This window comes from Prunus persica, chromosome G3 (assembly GCF_000346465.2).
Source record: "Prunus persica cultivar Lovell chromosome G3, Prunus_persica_NCBIv2, whole genome shotgun sequence".
Taxonomy (NCBI): Eukaryota; Viridiplantae; Streptophyta; class Magnoliopsida; order Rosales; family Rosaceae; genus Prunus; species Prunus persica.
In genome coordinates, this window is record NC_034011.1 from 4,230,872 (window position 1) to 4,253,493 (window position 22,622).

At 37.0% G+C, this 22,622-nt stretch overlaps 1 protein-coding gene across 1 annotated transcript; it reads right to left on the reverse strand.

The window, feature by feature from the left end:
• Positions 3,573-11,933, reverse strand: LOC18783111 (ABC transporter G family member 29). The gene is made up of 22 exons (XM_007216550.2): positions 11,762-11,933; positions 11,139-11,571; positions 10,509-10,718; positions 10,096-10,180; positions 9,800-9,959; positions 9,593-9,669; positions 9,443-9,496; positions 9,094-9,184; positions 8,644-8,945; positions 7,862-8,460; positions 7,537-7,697; positions 7,302-7,411; positions 7,063-7,216; positions 6,817-6,966; positions 6,554-6,729; positions 5,945-6,277; positions 5,492-5,866; positions 5,274-5,407; positions 4,946-5,173; positions 4,662-4,833; positions 4,212-4,466; positions 3,573-4,109 (listed from the first exon to the last, which is right to left on the reverse strand). Exons 2-22 carry the CDS (start codon positions 11,543-11,545, stop codon positions 3,837-3,839), a joined length of 4,506 nt encoding a protein of 1,501 aa, XP_007216612.2. The 5' UTR covers positions 11,546-11,571; positions 11,762-11,933; the 3' UTR covers positions 3,573-3,836.

A 22,622-nucleotide genomic window follows, 5' to 3' on the forward strand; every position in this document is an offset into this window, starting at 1 on the left:
GATTTTATAATGCTTTGAAAATTGTCGTACGCTTGTTTTTTTAATTTTTTTTTTATTTTTTTTATTTTAATCAAACTGTAGAATAGGTGAGTTACGTGAGTTGAAGTTTTTTCCACAAGTCCTTAGAAGTCATTTTACAAAGGGGTACATTTGTCTTCAAAATTTTGAAAATAAGGTGAGTGAGGAAATAAGACAGGGGTTGGAAATAGCAACACTCTTTTATAAAGTGACCTTGGTGGAACATGAGAAATTAATGGGAATGGTTCACCTTGGTGTGGGAGCAATGTTACCCACAATGGCAGACCTAAGAATTTTTATAGGGGTGGACAAATTTTTTTTTTGGGAGATCTATTATAGCATTTGTTCGAATGATGGTGGTTCTTAGCACCATCAACGCTTAGAAAAACAGATAAATGTAGAAAAAGATAGAAACGCAGGAAAAAAAAAAACAGAGAAAATAAAGAAGGAAAGAAAGAGAGAAGTAAGAGAGACAGTGTGTGTTTGTGAGGAAAAATTTAATTTATCTAGATTGGGCTCGTACAATTAACTCTAGTCTATAAAATCAGCCCAAACGTGGATCCCCCTATGTCACATCCCAGACTGAGGGTAAGATAAGGATGTTGTTAAACGAACTCTAAAATTAACTGATTGCACCATATTACTAAATTATTTATTGAATTACTAATTTACTCTAATATAAAATGACCAAAGAGAATATATTGAATTATAAAACAGATGTAATTTTAATAAGTACACCAAACTCGGTTAATTTTAGAGTTTGTTTAACACCACATTTCTTTTTTCATTTCTTTGTTTTTCATTTTCTAATTTTTTTAAAAGGCTTTTTTTTCTTTACGATTCATCAAAAACCTTTCTTTGGGGTCTTCTGGCGAAAGAGTTAAAAAGAGCCTTTGGAACAAGATGCAAATTATTACCTTTGCCCAACTGGGGTTGATTGAACATTCGTCAATCCCTTTTGGGGCTAAGACAACAGTCAAATAAAGTTGGAGTTTTTACACTTGGTTTTCAATATTTTGACTTTAAAATTGCGTACAGTTCATGTCCTCCATTCTTTGTTTATTTCTTCTCATGTATATGTTTTTTGGCAATTTCCTTTTAATACGTGAATGATCCTGTATCTAAGTGATATAGAATTTTATTCTTCCTATTTTTATTGGGATCTTTTCCTCCCTCTGTCAGATTCTGCTCTGAAGTTAAAAGAGTAAAGGATTGCTTTTCTTTTTCTTTTTCTTTTTTTTTTGTTTTTTGCTTTTTATTTTGGCCAAAAGTTACTTTTGGTCCCTTTAGTTTGACACTTCAACTATTTTTGACTCTGTAGTTTCAATTCCATCAATTTTGTCATTGTAATTTTCATATTTGTAGCAATTTAAGGACATATTAGTATTCTTATCAATTTCTTTAACGATGCAAGGGGCAATTTCGTCAACATAAAACCCTTAAGCGTAAAAGTTTATATGAAATTCTCCCCATTTCATATTAGGGCTCGAAATTCAACCACTAATCCCAATTTTTGAGGAAGATCACCAATCAGACTAGTTCACAGCGTAATTAATAATCCATCCCGCATATACTTACATGACTGCAACAAGCTGCGAGTGCGATAGGTGGGAGGAGATGAATGCATGGGGTTGAAGTTGTGGAGCATTTTGTTTAGGGTAGAATTCCCTGTAATCGGTGTAGGTGTTGGAGGAGGCTTGGTTGTTTTTATTATTCTAATTATTATTTGAAGTGCTGCTCATTGCAAATTATTGCCCTAACAAACATAACCAAAAGGAACTGCAAATATCGTGTATTCTTTTGTCTTCCATATTTTCTTCCTTTCATTTAAAATCTAGCTAACACCTCTATTTTACTCTCTCAATTGAAAATTATAGAAAAAATAATAAGGGTTTTAGCTGACACAAGGCTTATAAATTATAATGGGATTGAGAATAAAATGATTTCTACAAGTTGAGAGTAGAAAGAAAGGCGACGGGATAAAATAAATAAAAATGGGGTTTTGAGGGTTTTGTGGACTCTGAGATTTTTGAAGAAGAAGAAGAAAAGTAGATATCCTTTTGGTAAGAAAAAGTTAAAAAAAAAATAAATTTGATTAGGGTTGAATATGGTTGAATATGGTAAGTAGGTGTACTTATTAAAATCATATTTGTTTCACAATATATCCTTTTTGGTCATTTTATATTGGGGTAAATGAGCAATTCAATAAATTTGGTAGTAGAGTGTACTTAGTTAATTTTAAGGTTCGTTTAGCATACAATTAAAGGTAAAGAGGGATACTATTATCATTATTTTATGGTTGAAAAATAAAATTTTATTCACACTCAAATGCTGTCCTAGAGCACCTAGTTTCTGACCATGCTGAAAATTAAAAAAAAAAAAAAATCTAAATTAGTCGGTTTCGTGTGGTTTGGTTTGTTTTTGCGCACTCCTCAAGATAACGATAGAAGATAACGAAAAAATCACAATTGCTATCCACTTCCATATGCAATAAGACTAGAGGCACCAACTTTTTTCATTGAATCCATTCACTGAATTTCATAGAATCCATTCACTGAATGATGTGTATGTACACATGTCAGAGTTTTTCTGGTTTAAAATAAATGATGATCACAATAAACTAATATGCAGCTTTTAATAAATAAGTTTCATTCTAACATGGCATTTTATATATATATATATATATATATATATAAACCTTTAAAGTCCAATTCTTTAGAAAACTTCATGATGTACTTTTAAGTGAAAAATTTATAAAATATTGTGAACCAATTAGAAAATAATAAGTGGCTAATTGAGGTTACTTTTTTTCCAAATGGACTCTCTTAAGGGTTTTGTATAAAATGTCATGTCACAATTGGTCTATTTATGAAAAGCTCATAAATTAAGGACAGACTGACCCATCATTTGGCGAACAAAACTTGATGAATTTTATTTACAGCGTGTAGTAATTTGGTAAACCAAACTTGGTGAAAATGTTGGGTTGTGTATAACACTTACTTTGCAAATTAGATAAGATGCAAATGGCCTAATGGGCGTTTACTTCATTTCTGGGCTCTTGAACATGATTTTATTGGCAATTGTAATAATGACTCCAAAAAAGAAGAAGTAATTTTTAGTTTATTTGTAACCTCAGCAAGTACGGGAAAAAAAAAAACTAATTACTGTTAAAAAGGCAGCAAGTATTGTAACTTCAGAAAAGGTTCCTATTTGACAGTAATTATCATCAATAAGTAGCATTAGCATCTTTAAAAAGTTGCATGTCACTGAATTTCCTAAGAGAACTCCCAGCGGGTCAGTTTTGTCAGGGCGAAAGGGAGCACATGCTAGGTTTAAGCTCCCCAACAATGAAAGGCAGCCCGAGCAAAAATGGGCCCCATTTACCCAGGCAAGTCCAAAGGCAAGAATTGCTTGAGCTGTTGCTTGAGTTTGCTAATCTCATGCTGACATCAGAGTGACGTCAACAACCAATTTAACTACTCAAAACAAAAATATTCAGAATTTTTTTTCTATAAATACCTAGCCATGTATTCACTTTCCACACTAAAACTCCATACAAATTTCTCTCCTCATATCTCATGTGAATAGTGCTTGCCTTTACTTGTCATGACAATAAGTGGAAAAGCAAAATAAAAAAGAGTAGTAAATAGTGACTGCCTTTACTTGCCCTTACCCTTTGCCATGACACCATGGGTGGAAGTGTTCTAAGGGATAACAATTCAAGGCTTATAAAACTGTCTCCTTACGTTCTTACTGCCTATACTTACATGTCGAACTTCTTGTAATATGTATAACTTGTGTATACCAAGGAACTTCCTCTATCTAATTTGGAAGTTGAGGGCCCTTATGGAGAAAGCAAACATGAAGGCAAAGAAAACTGTGAAGCCAACAAGAACCGCTGCCACAGATCCCATGAAATTTGGATCATATCCAAAATGGTTTTCTACATACCATTTCACAGAGGGGTCAGGTGAAATCCCAGGTGCTTTAATGGTGTCCTCCATATCACCATACTGCGACACAATCAACCCATACACAGTCCATGAAACCGGGCATATCCAGTAGTACCAAATCCACCATTTGGGTATTTTCTGAAAATTCAAAGGGTAAAGAACTAGAGTTGTTAGCTTACTTCTACAAATTATTTAAACTCCAAAACATAGCTGCTTGTGAGAAGAAGAATATCTACTTACGGGTCTCGGTATGAAGAAACCCGAGAAGAGGTTGAAGAATGAGTAAAAAGTTGATGCCACCATGGCTGCTACTTGGTGGTTTGGTGTGATGGAGACGGTCATCATTCCGTAGTATGTGAAGTAAAGGAATGTGAAGAAGCTGACAAAGAAGAACCAGAAGAATTTTGCTGCTGTCCATTGAAAGCTCACCATAGCATACACTATCAGCACATAATATGCGGTTTGAACAAACACATACGGTATTTCAACAATGACCTGCATGTCATATGGTTCATTTGAGTCACTTATATTGAATAGAGAATTTGATCGGGTGAAACTCAGCTATATAGTAATGTTTTACACTTTCGGATATATTGGAATCCTAAATAACTAGCCTCTTGACACCAGCGGTAGATAACATTTATGTATACATCAAAATGAGTTAATATAAGCATAGAACCCTCAACTTACCTGTGCCAGTGCGTAAGGTAATACAGAGTACATCCCAGCGGCTCTTTCTCGATAGAACACCGTTCTTTCAATTGCGACCATTGGCTGCACTGTTGAGCAGTTATTAACTCCAATAAAAAGCACAGCAGAAGTCATTGCCCCGATAATCATGGTGAGATCAGCTATGCTTTCCCTGCATATGGAGATAAATAACCGAGTAATTGGTCTAAACAAACTCTTGAAGTGCTTATTTTCGCACTTGACGTTTGAACTTGTTAAGTGGAGATGAGCACAAAGTCGCAAACCTTTTAGTGCCAATCTTCCAGAACATAGATCCAAGCAGGAGGGCAGCGACCAAGGTAAAAAAGAACCTAACAAGGTTGTAATCAGGACTTCTCCAATAAGTCCACCACTGCTTCCACAGGCAAGATTTGAATTGCTCCCATGTTGACTGAGAATATTGAGTACGAAAATAGAGGTCTTTTGCTCCTGGTGGTGGTGTGCTTAACTCCTTTATTAAAGCTTTGTTTCTCCTGGTTATAGTCATAGATAGGAAATCATGTTAGCTCAAAGCCAGCCAACACTTTACATTACAAATTTTTAGTACTCCGGTGACTTTCTCCTTTCACTTACTGATGCAAGGAAGATGATTTGAAGTGTTGTGCAAAGTCAATTCCAAGTCGGAATTCAGTCGCTACTGAGCTCACCTCTAGCATCCATGTGGCTGGATTATACCTCTCTTTAATTTTTGGCACTCCAGGAACTGCCTGCAGCAGGTCATTGAGCATGGACTTGGATAATAATGCATCCTTTAGTATCAAGATAATGAAAAGTTTTAGACAGGTAAGTACCTCAAAATATTTGATGATCTTGTGAGAATTGCGGCCCAATGGTCCTGAGTAGATCACTTGTCCTCCTCTCTTCATGAGTAGCAGCTCATCAAAGGCCTCGAAGATATCTATGCTAGGCTGATGAATTGTGCAGACAACTGTTCTCCCGGTGTCCACGGTATTTCTAACAGCCCTCATAACAATGGCAGCTGCCCTTGCATCAAGACCTGATGTTGGTTCATCCATGAAAATGATTGAGGGATTGGCAACAAGCTCAACTGCAATTGTTAACCTCTTTCTTTGTTCAGTTGACAACCCTGTAATTCCTGGAATCCCCACTAAAGCATCCTTTAGATTGTCTAGCTCGACCAATTCCATCACTTCTTCTAAAAAAGTCTGAAAACATAATAGAACGTAGGTTAAAATTAAGATAATTGAGCTATGCATTGTTCACAAAAGTATTACAAGTTTTACCATCTTTTCCTCTTTGGTGACTTCTTTAGGTAGCCTAAGGAAAGCTGAGTAAATCAAAGATTCTTTGACAGTGACTTGCGGTGAATGGATATCATTTTGTTCACAGTAACCAGAAATTCTTGCAAAAGTTTCTTGTTTCTTAGGAAAGCCAGAAATTCTAATATCGCCTTCAATGTAGCCACCTGTCTTTCTTCCTGCTAAGACATCCATCAAAGTTGTCTTCCCAGCCCCGCTGACTCCCATTAGAGCTGTCAAGACCCCGGGCCTAAATGCACCAGTTACTTCACAAAGTAGCTGAAGCCTGTCCTCTTTTACTCCTTCTTCCTTCATTTCCTGTCATAGTAAATGAAGTTAGCTGGGGAAGTAATGAAGGTAGATGATATAAAGTTAGCTATAGATGTAGGACTAAAATCAATCATTTATTTATAAGCTATGTGCCATGGAAATTAATTGCACCAATAAAGTTTATGATCACAAGTTACAACTAAACACTTTGAAGTGAATATGCTTTAAAAAGAGGAAAAAAAATAAAAAACCAAAAACCAAAAAAACAAAAAAATAAAAAAACAAAAAAATACTTGAAGTGAAATAGGGAACAGTAAATATTACCGGGGGCATGTCCACAAAGTAATTTACACTATCAAAGGACATTGCAAGGGGAGTGAAAGGAAGAACCATTCCTCTCTTGGGGGCAACACCATTGGGTACTTCAAGAGTTGAATCAGCATTTCTACTTAGTCCATTGGCATTAGATCGACTGCTCATCCGCTGGATTTCCATTTCTCCTACAACATTTTTGGGTCCAATATGAAATATGCATAACATTGTTCACATTACAGAAGTAAAATTGCCAACATTGTTTTGTTTCTTACTTAAATTGTTTCCATCAGAAGAAGTTAATGATTGAGAAAATGAATCTTTCTTTGATTTGGGTCTTCTAAGTCTTGGTTCTTCCTTTGATTGGTCTGCTTCTATTTCCTCTGCTACTTCTTCATATATTATGGCTTGTGGCTTTCCAAGAGCTAATTTATTAAAACAATAACATGAGAAATTGTCACTTGAAAACAACAAATATAAGAATAAATTCCTTGTTAGACATAAAAAAAATTCATTCTTACGATTTAGGTACGTAAGTGTGAGTGTGTAAAGGATGTTGAACAGAACTGCAAACCCCAGAACAGCTGCAGAGCCAATCCAAAACCAGTTTTTGTCTGGGAAAACATCAAATATCTCAAGCACTGCTACACCCAATGTGGTAACATTATCTGAAGCCTGCAGCACAATGAAGCTCATTTCAGAAGTTATTTTTTGTTAGCTTGCCATGATGTATGAAAAGGCGAACTGAAGTATATCATACCATTTTGTTCATCCACCTCGGAGCAAACATTTCTTTTACAGTAATAGCATTGAAACAATATGTCATAGGTGAAACCCAGTAGCCCCACCGCCACCACTTCGGAATTTCACCTGTCACAAATTAAGCAACTTTTTGATAGTTCACTAATGTACTAAATCACTCAATTTTGGTTGGCTTTTTTTTCTTTCTTTTTATTACATTGCAAACTATATTTAATATTCAGTTCCATACCAACCTCGAGGAATTATGAAACCCCCAAGCATGAAAACAAAGAGCAGAATGAGAGACCCGCCGGTGTTGGCGATGATCATGGTCCTGCAGACTCCAGCAATAAGCCAAAACATCCCTGTAGCCATTTGTTGCAGCAGAAATACCAGCAATAGTTGCTGGAAAAACCTATAAATATTTTGATAGCTGCAATTAGTATCCTAACAAGTAACAACCATTGTAACAGTGTTTTAAGTGTGAAACATTCAACCCATGTATGCTAGTAAGCTAAAAAGGGTATGTATAGAAACATGAAGTTACAAATGAAATTAAGAAGACAAATGTAATAATACCTGCTGGCTTCAGGTGCAAATCCGATGGTGTAATATGTAATGCCCACCCAAACAGTGGATTCAAAAAGGGTTATAGGAATCCGGAGTAGGACAGATGGGAGAGTGAAAGCCCAAGCAGGGTGGAAAAGAAGGTCTCTATGCTTGTAAAATACAGGGAGTCTTTCAATGACCAATGTGAGCTCAGCATAACCACTGAACATGTTATGGATTATGGAAAACAAAAGTGCACCAATATATAGTGCACCATCATCTTCATTTCTAGTGTGCATTTGCGTCCTCAAGAATAGGGTCGCGACTACAAATGCTGCTATAATACTTTGGACCTGCTTGAAAATGTAAACAAAAGAGTTCCTCTTTATAAGTAGCCATTCCTTGTCAAAACAGGCCTTCAGAAGTTCCATTCTTGGTAATGAATATCTTTTGACCACAAGGGCTGCTCCATGGCCTTGGGCCTTATTGAAAGGGATTGAGAGCTCAGTCTCGAGACACATGCCGACATGGAATCGCTTGAATCGGTTTGCGAATTCAGTGACGGATATGTATTGGTATGGCTTGCTTCTGTCCCCCCAATATTGCTCTTGGTCTTTCCTTGAGGTAACCTGAAAAAATTGAACAAAATTATGGTTTGTAAAATTGGCTTAGGCAAAGGGGGAAATGGCTAAAGCACACTAATAGCTTGCTAGGATGTAACTGGACTAGCAAAGGACCACAACATTTTAATGGGCTAGAAGATGTATCACAACCTACGCACCATAGTAAAGTGAGACTGATCATAGTTTTACCTCTTGCAGGAAATCAGCAGTTCCTTTTCTCTCGGGGCATCGAAATCCACAGCTCTCAAAGAACTCCAATACGTGCTCACGTGGCCCCTGGTAGATGATCTTGCCCTCTGATAAGAGGATGATATCATCAAAGAGATCAAACGTCTCAGGAGCAGGTTGGAGTAGGGACATCAAGATTGTGGCCTCGGTAATGTGTACGATTTGCTGCAAGCACTTAACTATTTGATGTGTCGTGGAGCTATCAAGACCCGTTGATATCTCATCCATGAACAATGTTTTTGTAGGCCCGACAATCATCTCACCTATATTAGAGCATATTTATTGGACTTTGTCAACACATTACAAACATTGTTGTGCATTTGAAGTAATTTTGAAATATGAATTCATTCTAAAAAGTACTCCTAATTTGAGGATTGAGATTGTTATTCAAAGTGTAACAAGCACAAGTACCTGTGGTAACTCGTTTTCTTTGCCCACCAGATATCCCTCTCTTCATCTGATCTCCTACAAGGGTATCCTTGCACATATCAAGCCCCAACATCTGTATCATTTAATAAAAAATATAAAGACGTTACATATAATGATTATACCAATTAGATAAAGTCACACTTCTCCACCATTTCAGTGGTTTCTGAGAATAAAAAAGACTTTCAAAGACCTTGTTTAAGTATATTTCTGTTTGAAAAATGGTTATCACGGGCCAAAGTGCAAGGAAATAAAAGAGGCTAACCAGCAGTGAGTAAAGTTGGTGACAAATTAGAAAGAAGAGTGATTTCATTTTGAGTTGGGATTTACTTACTCTGAGAGTATAGTCAGTAATGAGACTGCTCTCAACTCCTCCCATTGAAGTAGCCTGAAAAAAAAAAAAAAAAACCAGAAATTCAGATATATAAGCTAAAAAAATCAATGCATTGAAGGCGGGGTTTAATGAAATCACATAAATATATACCTTCATGAAAAGGTCTACTTCTGGCTCTGGAAATATTCCAGCCTCCTTTTCTCTTCTAGCAAGCTCAGAAAGAAGTTCTATGGCCCATGCATAATTTTTGTTAAAATGCTACCAAATTCATTTCCAAAGTTACAAATAAATGAAGAGAGTTTACTTCGATAATGGATTAAGATATGATTTGGTTTGGTTTTGGCTGCAGTTACTTACCATATCGCGTCCCAACCCCTTGGCACCTTGCCGAAAAGTCTAGGGTTTCTTTGACTGTCAATTCTCCCATATGAACATCATTTTGGCTAATATATGCAGATGTCTTCTGTGGCACAAATTCATTCAGCCTATATCCATTGTAAGTGATTTCTCCACTAACCTGTTCCACAGATCTCATGGCTAATTAAAGACTCAGATTGAAAAATTGTTTGAAAATGGTTTTATATTATAGTATAACAGGTCAAGCTAATGATAAATAAATTAGTTCAAAGCACACGGTGGAGCTGAGGACTGACCTTCAAGCTTGGGTCCAACTTCCCAGCTAATGCCAGCAAAAGGGTTGTTTTCCCTGAAGACGGGGGGCCTAATAGAAGGGTCATCCTACAACAAAACATGAATAAAGATTACCCAAAATGACAAATTATTGGCCAAAATTTGAAAATTATGACAACAAAAAATGTTATGGTAACTTGAAGTTACCATATTATGGCAACTCTCAGACGGTACTCGGTTACCAACCGAACCGAAACCACCCCTAGTAACTTCAATTATGCACTGATTAGGAACATGTGATGAATAATTTGTACGCACAAAATTTTTTTTTCCAGTAGTTTATAGGAATAATGGAAGCAAGTAACTATTTAGTGAAATTGAATTTTAAACCCAACCCCTAGCAGCCTAAAAGCTGCTATCATATGATGTACCTTACCTTGATGGTTTTATAATGCCAGAGGCATCCTTGAGAATTGTTAGATTTGTTCTCTTAGCCACTTTGATCCCTATTAAACCAAGAGTTGATTCTGCGATGTTCCGAGTCACATTTGGGAGGGTGGGAATAGCTCTGGTGCCAATATGGCAATTGGCTTCCACTGTCAAATGCTCAAACCTAACTTCCACTGTGGGAAGTTTGATCCCAACCCTGAAATCAATTACAATATGAGCAAATAAATAAATTATTAATTCCATGTACAATGTTCCATGCACTTTTTACGCAAAAGTTTATTAGGGTAAAGGGAAAACACATGTCGAATTTTTTTTTTTACCAAATTAAGTCGTTGTTCTAGTAAGCTAGAGGCCTAAAATCGCGAAAATTTGAAACTACACGTACCAAAGTAGAACTTCGGCCAAACCACAGAGACCAAAAACTATCATTTGGCCGAAATGAACAATATTTCCACTCCATGTTTATTAGATAGTACACCAGCCACGTGGTGTACCCGAATATACAAAAATTACTATGACACCAATCTTTTAGCCGCCTAAAAAGATTGTAACAAAACCTAAAATATTCAGTTTAGAACAAGAACAAGAACTTAAGAGATACAGAACAAGAACTTACTTATCAATTCTACTTCTGATCATTTTCAAGAACCTCTCATTATCTTCTTCTGCAACCTTAAAAGTGGTATCAATAAATGTTTGACGGTCGGTTATGTTGAGCTTCAGAACGTCCACTTCCTTATGTATGACTTTGTTGGTCTTATTTCCTTGAGCATCATCATCATCGGTTTCGACGAAGGACTTGATGATGCTTGTTCTTAACCGATTATATGTTGGCAATTTCTCAATGGCTGCCCATATCAGAGCTTCTTCGTCTTCATCTATTCGAATGTTTCGTCGAGAGGGCGTGGTGCTTAAAAACACATCCTCCATGCTCACCCCCCTGCTTCTGCTTCTGCTTCTTCTTCTGCTCAAGCTATGGTAGATTTCTGTTGAAGACCCTTTGGCTTTCTCTATTCCTTCCATTTTTTTTCTTCTTTTAATTTCCTTGCCTGAAACAAAATAAATATAGAGAAAATGGAACTTTCCCAGATCATAAATTAAGAAACTTGATGGTTAGATTGCTACAATTTTTTTTTAAAAAATAATTGAAATATATGTTCAAGAAACTGAGGTTGATGTAAGTGGTGATTGAAATTGGCTATAGAAATACAGCATTTCAATTGAAATGAGAGCACTTACTGGTTTTATGCACTTTCTCTGCTCAAATTCTTGGAAATTAAAATCTCTCAGTTTTGCAGGTGATGCAGAGGACTGGTGCAATTCAATGCAATGCAAGACCCTCTGCTCTGTTCTGCTTGGAAAAGTTTGTGCCTATTTAAACATGCACAAGAGAGCAACAATTTGCAATAAGATTATTTTCTTTTAATTAAAGAGACTGTTGGTATTCAAATTACATATGAAGTTGTGCACTGCAATTCCACTTGGTGGCTTCCATTGGCTTGTCCATATGTATATATATTAAAGGCTTTTATGTTGCATTGCATGGTTGCAATGTGTCAAAATTACCTATTCCATGTCACATTACAAATCCATCCTTCCAAGTTTCATACATGATTCAATGCATTTTGCATCACCAGATTTGCTACCAATTAATTTTTTTTAAATATGAAACAAATTTACAAAGAAAATCCTCGGCAGATCTTATAACCGTAGATATCAAAACCAGTTCTATGTACAACAGAAAAAGGAAAAATACAAAATCAAATTAGAAGGATTTGAATAAACATATTCCATCTTTGCTAAATTAGTAGCTACCATATTAGCTACAAAATCAAGTGACGAAATCTTCTTCTTTATTTGTTAAGTTCTTGTAATTTCTTTCCTTTTGTTTTGAATTCATTTCTTTCTTCATATTGTGAATATGTTGTAGAATTTTTTTCCTTTTTCAACTTCGAGATCTTTTTATCTTTAGAATTGTTTTTTTATTTTACATTAAAACCCATTTAACATTGGTACATGAATACTTGATTCTTAGCTCACATATTAGTTGTAGGTAATCTGCATGTCAATATTGCAGAAAGTTTTGGTGACTTTGAAATCTACACAAACATTGTTTAGTTTGATTGCAACACTTCGTCACCTCTTCATCAACTTTTCATATATGTGTTTGCAATGTGTAGTTTTGGCTGGTAAACAAGAAAGTCATCTACACAGAGTCATCAGGCTTCATCAAATCTTTATTATTCAGTGGACCCCAAGGGTCTCAATTTATATTTGATGAATTCCATGTCACTTGCAATTGTGTTGTGTTGTGTGTGGGAATATTTTTGGTAATTTGAGAATTTATTTTATTTTATTTACATGTATTATGACTAGATCTGCATGACCAAAAATGCTGCTCAACAAATGTCATCGTCATCATAAATGGCATCTTTAATTCCCAAAGGGAACAATTCAATTCAGAGGCCTAGATAGTTTCCTCATTTATTTAGGTTGCCATTAATCTTATTTTATTTCAATTATTGTCCGTAATCTTTGATTTGATTTGATCACCACATCAATAGTTAGAGCATCTCCGATAGTGGTAACAAATTAAACTTTATTAATTTATATGACAATTTGAAAAGATTTATTTGCTACTTGAATAATTTTTGCTTCAATAGACTCTTTAATTTAATTTAATTTTATTTTTGCTAAACGCTAGGGAGATTGTATTTATAAATGAGATTTTTATAGAAATGCCACCTAAATTTATACATCAGTTTCAATTTGTCATTTTAAAGAAAAATTTAAGTAAAATGTCACCTTAAGTTTTCAAAATCCATGATTTGTTTTCTGACCTTAACGTCATTCAATTTTCCATCCATTTTCAAGGGTATTTTAATCTTTTCAATATGTAAACCTTTGTGAAGCCTTTTCAAAACAAAAAATAAATAAATTAAAGGGACACAAGTCAAGAAGTACTTTTACGCCTAAACAACAGTTAGACTTTAGGGTTTCGAATTTTTTTTAAGGCATATCTAGGAGTTGTCAGTGACATTGGGATTGATCGTGACTCTATGCTACAGAGTCATTGGGGACCCTCCAAACTACGATAAAGCGTTGCTTTCTACTTGGGAATCTCTGAAGTTTTTGCTTTTTATATGACAATGAGAGATTTGATTCATGTGATCATTTTTTCTTTCTTTATGTTCTTTTGCTTTGTTTTTGTGCTTTGCATTAACATGTATTGTCCTTTTGCAAGTCACTTACTTTGTTGTGTGGGGATGTGTCGGCTGCAACTATTATATTTTAGATAAATGTTAATTTGTGTGTTTGTGTAGGTGATTGTGATTTATTTACCATGGAAATTCACCATGGGGGTCACTTTATAGAGCAATGTGATGGGAACTTGAAGTATGTTGCTAGACATGTGGCTTGGTATGATAATTTAAATCAAGATTTGATGTCAAAATGGGATATTGAGGATTGTGCTGAGAGTTTAGGGTACAACAAGACTTCAACATATTATTATAGATAGCCAAATGGAAGGGCATGTAGGAAATTGAAGAATGACTCTGATTTTTGGGCTTTAGTTAATATATTGCCCTTAAAATAGAGTCACTCCTACATTTTACGATTTTTTCGTCGCGCAGAGTTACATTTAGTCGCACAAACTCAAGCGCGACAGAAAATTCGTCGCAAGCAATCTGTCGCGCAAAGATCGTGAAGAAAGACTTTACGCGACCGATTGTTTCACTCGTCGCGCAAATTTGTGCGACGGTTACCCTTCGTTACACAAAATGTTCAGAGATGACACAACAGTTCGTCGCACAAACTTATGCGCGACGAAAGAAAGTTCGTCGCCACAACAATGCACGGCGAATAATATTCGTCGCGCAATACGTCTCGTGGACATTTGCGGCACCAAGAGTTCTTCGTCGCAGAATTCGTGTCTACACGTATTGCGCGACAAAACAATGTTCTCGTACATATCTTTTTGCACGACGAAAATGTTTGTCGCGTGATACGTGTCGTAGACATTTGCGGCATAAAGAGTTCTTCGTCGCGCAATTCGTGTCTACACATTTTGCACGATGAAAAATTGTTGTCGCGCATATCCTTTTTGAGTGACGAAAATGTTCGTTGCGCAAAAATAAATTATACGTATTTAAAAAAATGAATCATTTTTATTTCGTAATATGTAAATTTGCGCGACGAGAAAAATTTCGTCGCGCAAAATTAATAATTATTATTTAATTTTAATATTACTTTTTTTTATTTTATAAAAAAATAAATTTGAAATTTTTTTTTTTGGGTAATAAAATGAAATTCCAATAAAAAAAATGAATTGTAAAGAACAGATTTATTGTATAAAATAAATGTATGCTGCAAGAGAAATATTTAAAAAATAATTATGAAAATAAAAAAAACTAATCAAATAATGTTCCAAAATCTACATTGTCATCTGGCACATGCGGTTTAGAGGTCTGGGGGTCTACAGGGGCCGTCGTCTGGTGGGGATGCTCGAGATGGAAGGGCTTGGAGGTCGGCGCATCAAAATGCTGGACTGGAATGCCGGACTGTGCGAGGGACTGCAGAATGACCGACATCTGATTCTGAAGAGTGGCCACATGTGCTGTCAAAGCAGTGACCTGACTGTTTGACTGCGCTGATGAACGGGGTCTGGGTTCCCTCCGCCTGGCATTCCCCATCCCTCGACAATATGTCCCCGGTCTCCTCCCTAGAGTCTGATCCAATGTCTCCGTCAAAATCTGAAACCCAGCATCCTGTGGAGGATCCACAGACTCAATCGGAGTATCGGGAGGAAGTTGGGAGACGAACTCCTGAAGAACTAACTGGCTCCTCTCCACCATTGTTGTCTGTTTAGCATAACATAAAATATAAATTAAAACATTCATATAATAACCTTTAAACTTGAATGCGTAACATAAGAATTAAATTTAAATAATACTCACATGAAGGGACTCGCTAACTCATTCCCAGGTCGAACATAAACGTCGCCAAAGACTCGATCTTTGGGAATTTGGACCCCCTAAATTTAACAAGAGAAGAAAAATATTAGTACGAAAAAATAAATTAAGAATAATGAAATATTAAAAATTAAATAAAAATTATTTTATTATACCTGCCGCCGTGCATCCATCCTATAGGAGAAGGGCCTGGAACCCGAATGATGGAGAAGAGTCTTCTTCTTCCTATTGCCCTTATTGACTTTGATTTTATTCTGTTATACAAAAAATAAAACATATTAGTTGAAATTGAAATTAAATATAAAAAACTAAAAAAACATTAGTAAGAAAAATATAATAAATTTGAAATTCATATTACAAATTACCACAAAAGCAGGCCCCTGAAAATGAGCGCAGAGCCACGCCCAACTATCCTCCCGCCCCTCAAGCTCCTTCGGGCAACCCTCCTGAAGAGCAACTTGCGGATCATCAAACGCCTCAAAATAGTGGGGCAAGTCGCTCTTCCACTGTTTGTACCTCTCAGAGAAGAGTCTGTTGACGTACGCCAACGACTCGTCGTCCAGGTCCTCCAAGTTGTAGTTCGTCTGCAACAAATTAATTACATACATTTAAATAATAGAAATATAAAGTTTGAAAGAAAAAGAATTAAAAGGCCTACATACCGACAACTGGCCGCGAACCTCCCTCTTGGTCTCGTCAGGCATCACCTTCCAAGACTTCCATTTTATCAGGCAATGGCTCCGAATGACATGACCAATGTCGTGGGCCAAGGAGCTATGCAACTCCACCGTCGGTGCAGCCCGATGTCGCTCGTCGTATTCGATGTTGATACGACTGTTGGTCACCCGGGTGACCTTCGCCGTCTTCAACTGCCGACACGGCCCTCGGGTGTTCTTCTTGGCTGCAAAGAAAGATGACATTAATGTTAAATAAATAACAAATTTAACTATAAAATACACATACAAAAACAAAAACAAAAACAAAAACAAAAACAAAAACAAAAACAAAAACAAAAACAAAAACAAAAACAAAAACAAAAACAAAAACAAAATAAAAATAACTGGAGTTTAAGGAAATCTATACTTGGCTGTGACCTCGACGCATCAGTGGATGTGGTGTTGGTGGTGCTGGCGGGCCGATGACGCCGCTTGGCGCTAACAGGCTGCGTAACTAATGAAGCTGCTGAAGCAGGCGCTTGGGACCCCGCGGGACCAACTGCCAAGTGGTCCATCAGTGCTGGCGCAGTGGCAGCAGATGTCGGCTGAGCCGGGGGCTCCAAACTCTGCATAGTCGTCACCGCCATACGACGTCTAATTAGGTCTGACATCTGCACAATTTCATTAATACACATACATATTAATAAAATATACGAATATTTGAAAGCACATACAATTTTATTAAGATTCTTGACCTAGGGTTTGCGAGTTCGGAGTATCCGGGACTCCGATCCACGATCCGTCGAATCCTAGACGATCCTAGAAATACAAGGTACACTATACGTGAGTTTGAGTTCGATCCAACGGTCCGAACATAACAAACCTGAAAATCGCACAATAGGCAAAATCCGTTCGAGACTCAAACGGTAACCAAATTCCAATATGAAAACACCTATGCGCTCGTGACAACTAGGGGATTGCACGGGGACCCAATGCATGACTGCTACAGTAACCCAGCGCCACCACACGTGCCGACAACGCGTGGGTGTCCAAAGCGATACCAATCGCCGAAAAATTCTAAAAACTAAGGGCCAAGGTTCCTACCCTAGGTTCAAAACATCAATTGGAGCCACTTTTGTTTTCGGACCTACCCCGAAAAATGGCCAGAAGTGGCCGGAATTAAAATTAAAAAACTGGCCGAAATTAGGATTTCAAATCCACTTCCTCATTGCAACAATTACAGAAATCCTACCCAACCATCAGCTAAAGCATCAAAAATAGGACATAAACCATACCTCAGGTGTCGGATTTGGTCACCGGAGGAGAGAGAACGACGGCAGCGCAGATTTGGTGAAAACCGAGGAAATTAGGGCGGCTGGCTCGACGGTGACGGCGGGGAAGCTCCGGGGTACCACCGTTATGGAGGCGCGGTCCAAAATCCACTGGGGTAGGGGGCTGAGCTGACGGCGGAAAGAGAGAGAGAGAGTTAGGGCAAAAATACAAATCTGGGGAAGAAGGAGGCCATCACGTCGTTTCTGAAATTTTATTCGATTTTGAGCGACAAACAAACAAAAGCGTCACGCAAAATATTTTAATTGACTCTTGCGCGACGACATAAGGATAACTTCTGTCGCGTAATATTGTTAATCCGCCAAAATTTGGTATCAGGGTAGGGTTGCGCGGTTTTTGCGCGACATATAACATTGTATTTCGTCGCGCAATGTTGTCAATTCGTCAAAATTTTGGGACTTAGGGTTTAGCGGGAGAGATTGAAAACTTTGCGCGACGCTGTCGTTATTCGTCACGCAAAGTTGTAATTTCGACAACATTTGGGGTTTAGGGTTTATTTGCAGACAGATTGCGCGACGAATATGGACAGCATCGCCCAAGTCTGCTTTCTATAAACTCTAAATTTTTTTTGACTAAGTGTCCAAGGAGGAAGAGGGTGAAAGGGCTGGCTGAGATTGCGCGACGACGAACCCTGCATTCGTTGCGCAAGACTGTTCTCTGCAGGCTTTGATCGACCAAAGAAACTTCTTCGTCGCGCAATGTTGTAATTCTGCCAAAATTTGGGGTGTAGGGTTTATTGGCAGAGAGATTGCGCGACGAATATCGACAGCGTCGCACAAGTCTGCTTTCTGTAAACTCGAAATTTTTTTTTGACTAAGTGTTGAAGGAGGAAGAGGGTGAAAGAGCTGACTGAGATTGCGCGACGACGAAGCCTACGTTCGTCGCGCAAGACTGCTCTCTGTAGGCTTTGTGCGACCAAAGAATCTTCTTTGTCGAGCAATGTTGTAATTATGCCAAAATTTGGGGTTTAGGGTTTATTGGCAGAGAGATTGCGTGATGAATATCGACAGCGTCGCGCAAGTCTGCTTTCTGTAAACTCGAAATTTTTTTTTACTAAGTGTTCAAGGAGGAAGATGGTGAAAGGGCTGACTGAGATTGTGCAACGATGAAGCCTGTGTTCGTCGCGCAAGACTGTTCTCTGCAGGCTTTGTGCGACCAAAGAAACTTATTCGTCGCGCAAACCCTAAACACTAAACCGCAGAAACCCTAAACCCGAAACTAGTTTTAATGATCCAACCGGCAAACTTGTTTTTTTATACTTCGAGATCGTATACGCCGAAAATCGGAAAAAACAAACATTAAGAGATCAAGTAACGGGACAAAACTTTTCGACGGTTCTAAATGAAAAGTCATGATTTAACGGTTATTTTAGCTCTGATTTTTATGATTTGTTACAGCTACTTTTCTTGACCCTATATGAATACAATTACTGAATTTGTTCTTCAATTTAAGATGTTTACACTAGGGTGATACCACATAATCTTATGTTATATTTAACGAAAGTATAAGTAAACTATTCATTGTTGGTGAATATATGGTTTTGATGGCATACGCATTCTACGAAAGTAATTTTAGTAATCCAGCCGTTAAACTTGTTTGTTTATACTTCGAGATCTTAGACCCCAAAAATCGGAAAAAAAAAACATTCAGAGATCAAGTAACGGGACAAAACTTTTGAACGGTTATAAATGAAAAGTCATGATTTAACGGTTATTTTAACTCCGATTTTGATGATTTTTTACAGCTACACTCCATGACCCTATATGAATACAATGAACTAACTCGATCGTCAATTTCAAATATATATGTGTATGTATAATATATTATAAAATAATATATATTTGCGCGACGAGAGTAAACCTATTGTCGCACAAAATTTCATCGCGTGACGGATGATAAGTTGTGGCGCAATATTTTAACTTTACGCTACGAGTGTAATGGGTCGCGCAAACTTTGCGCGACGTGGTTTACTTCGTCGCGCAAGGATTTTCATTTTTGAAAAATGTTTGGTGTCAATAATTTTCAAAGTTTATATGAAAAAGGTTTGGATATATTTATTTATCAATGTTTTATAACAAATGTTTTATCATTTTCATTTTGTAAACGTGTTTTGTCAAAAAAAATTTAAAAATTATTATTAAAAGGGTTTGGATATATTGATTTACCAATGTTTTATAACTAAATTTATTTTAATAATGTTTCAGTTGTCCACATATATAAGGTTTGGATATAACAACTACATATATTCAAACATTTGTATTACACAAAATCTGTACACTAGCATAATAAAATTACAAAAAAATTCATTATTCATCATCTAAACTATAATAACTTTCGTTATCGTTGCTATTATCATTTTCGGTCTCCCAATCCTCCCCCTCCTCCTCTATAACTACATCATCGTCGTTGCTCGGGCCCACTGCAACATCGAATCTTGGAAGATCACCGAGGTCAATTGTAATTGACTGAATCGGTATTTCGATTGAAGAGACTCCTTGTATTTGAAACGGTTCTTGTATAACATGTGTATCTCGAAGTGTTTCCGCATCATTTTCCATTGAAGATTCTAAACGTTGGTCAGCCACATTGTCGACGTCGTTGTCAGTTGGGTCTAGTTCTGGTATAGCATACACGTTCCTATGATCCATCTTTTAAACAACTTTCCAACTGCTCCCGGCTTTAGGATCATCTAGATACACAATTTGTGTTGCCATGGTTGCCAAAATGTAAGGGTCGTCATCATACTAAGTTCTGTTAATGTTCACAGATAGTAAGCCATGGTCGATTTTAACACTTCCCGGCCTATTTGGGTTGCTATCAAACCATCGACACTTAAACATGATCACTTGGTATCGATCTTTGTAAAGCAATTGAACGACAGTTGTGAGTTTGCCATAGAAATCAATGTTCGTACTTTCGCCTCCACCTGGGACATGGACACCGCTGTTTTACGTACACAACTTGTCATCTCGTGCAGCCCCCAAAAATTTGACGCTGCTAATATAACAACTCGAAACCTAATCTTGTAGCCGTAGATTACGTGACAACACTATGCATTACCAAACTGTCCAAATAGTGGGACAATTCAAGAATTAATTAGACTGCAGTCATGCTTTACGCATCCATGTACGAAATCCAACTAATCTCAAACGGGAAACTAAATATTACTAAACATACAAATAAAAGTACGAAGTTAATTTCAATTAACTTCGTACATCACAACACATTGTGCTACGTCACGCACAATTTAATAACATAATATAAATATAATATCACAAAAAAAATATACACATAACAAACCAACTTTAACATTTTTAATATATAAAACAAATAAAATACCTTGTCAATCGTTCTCCACCAATCGCTAATTACAAATATTCCTAACGTGAACAAAATTAATAACGTTAGTACGAATTTACATTAATACTTATAAACTAACGACAAAAAATACTTACCCAATGAACGTACTGAATTTCCAGCAGAGGCAGAGGCAGATAGGTTGAGAGAGAGGCAGAAAGAAATTTTTTTTGCTTTCTGCCTCTGCAATGGCAGAATTTTGATATGAAGAAGGACTTTGCGCGACGAACCATAAATTTTCTTCGCGCAAAATGCCGTCGCGCCATTTTTCCGTCGCACAAAACGATTTTTTCCGTGGCCCAAAAACTTGTCGACATAAAACTTTTGCGCGACGCATGATATTTTCGTCGCACAAACTTTTGTCGCGCAAATTCTAGATATCGTCGCGCAAAAACAAAATTTCGTGGCTCATCCGTCGTGCAAGAATGTACCGACATCAGCTTTACGCGACGAAAACTAATTCGTCGAGCAAAAAAAAATAAATCCCCCCTCAATTGTTTTGGCGCCAAAATCAAAATATCCTTCGTTTTCTTACGCGACGATAAACGGTTTCGTCGCGCTAAGTTGTATTTTGCGATGAAACCTGTCGTCGTTGCAGCCAATTAACGCGATCGATCCCTGTTTTGTATTTACCTTTACGAGACGAAGTGTCCCATTGTCGCGCTAGGTTTTCTTACGCGACGATTGCTCTCGCCGCGCAAGTGTTTAGTGCCAACAAAAAACCTGAGTTTTTTTTCCGCTCACTTTGCGCGATGAAGGTGCATATCTGTCGCGCTAAGAGATTTTGCGCTTCGGAAACTTTGGTTGCGCAAGTTTTCAATTTTTTGCGCGACGGAACTTTTTTTCCGCCGCTTTATTGCATTTTGCGCAATGAACTTGTATTCGTCGCGCAAAATCTTGTCACGCAAATAGTAAAACGTAGTAGTGAGTGACAATTGTGCACGTAGTTGATGACAACTTTGTCCCAAATATTGAGTCAAGTTGCAATCAATAATTGTGTGGAGTCAAACCTCAATCAAGAAGAACCAAAACTTGGTGAAGGTGTGGATGCTAAGAACCTAGTTAATATGGACCTAAAGAACTTAAATGATATAGGTGTAGAAGATGAGGATTCTGAATATGAATATTCTGACTATGAGCAAGTGATGCTGAGGATGGTAATTTTTTTAATGACATTTTAGAGAAATGTGTTAATGAAGGAAGCAATGTCAATGTCTCAAGAAGTGTTGTAGCCTTCCCAAAATTTGGAGTTTGGGGATGTTGAAATAGAGGTCTGAAAATTCAGAAGAATTTAACAATGGTGGTGAAGAAGATTTTGAGGGTGAAGAAAATGGTGGTAAACGAAGGAGGAAGTTACTTAACTTCACTCAATTTAGGAGTGATATGGATATGAAGAATCCACAGTTTAGGTTAGGCATGATGTTTGCAATTAGGAATGAGTTTAAACATGTTATAAGATATTATGCTTGTGTCAATGGAAAAGATATTAGATTCACACTAAGAGAGAGTTTCAAAGTTCAAGCTAAGTGCAAGAAGCCATGTCCTTGGGTGATTTATGCATCTAAGGTGGATAAGAGTTCTACTCTTATGGTAAAGACACTTACTGATTTGCACACATGCACTAGGGCGGAAAAAATCAAACCATGCACATCTACTTAGCTGTCACATAGGTATACTGAAGAGTTACTTGATAATTCTAAATGGGAAGTGCCAAAATTCCAAGAAGCTATGCGTAAACAATACAATCTAAAATCACAAAGAACC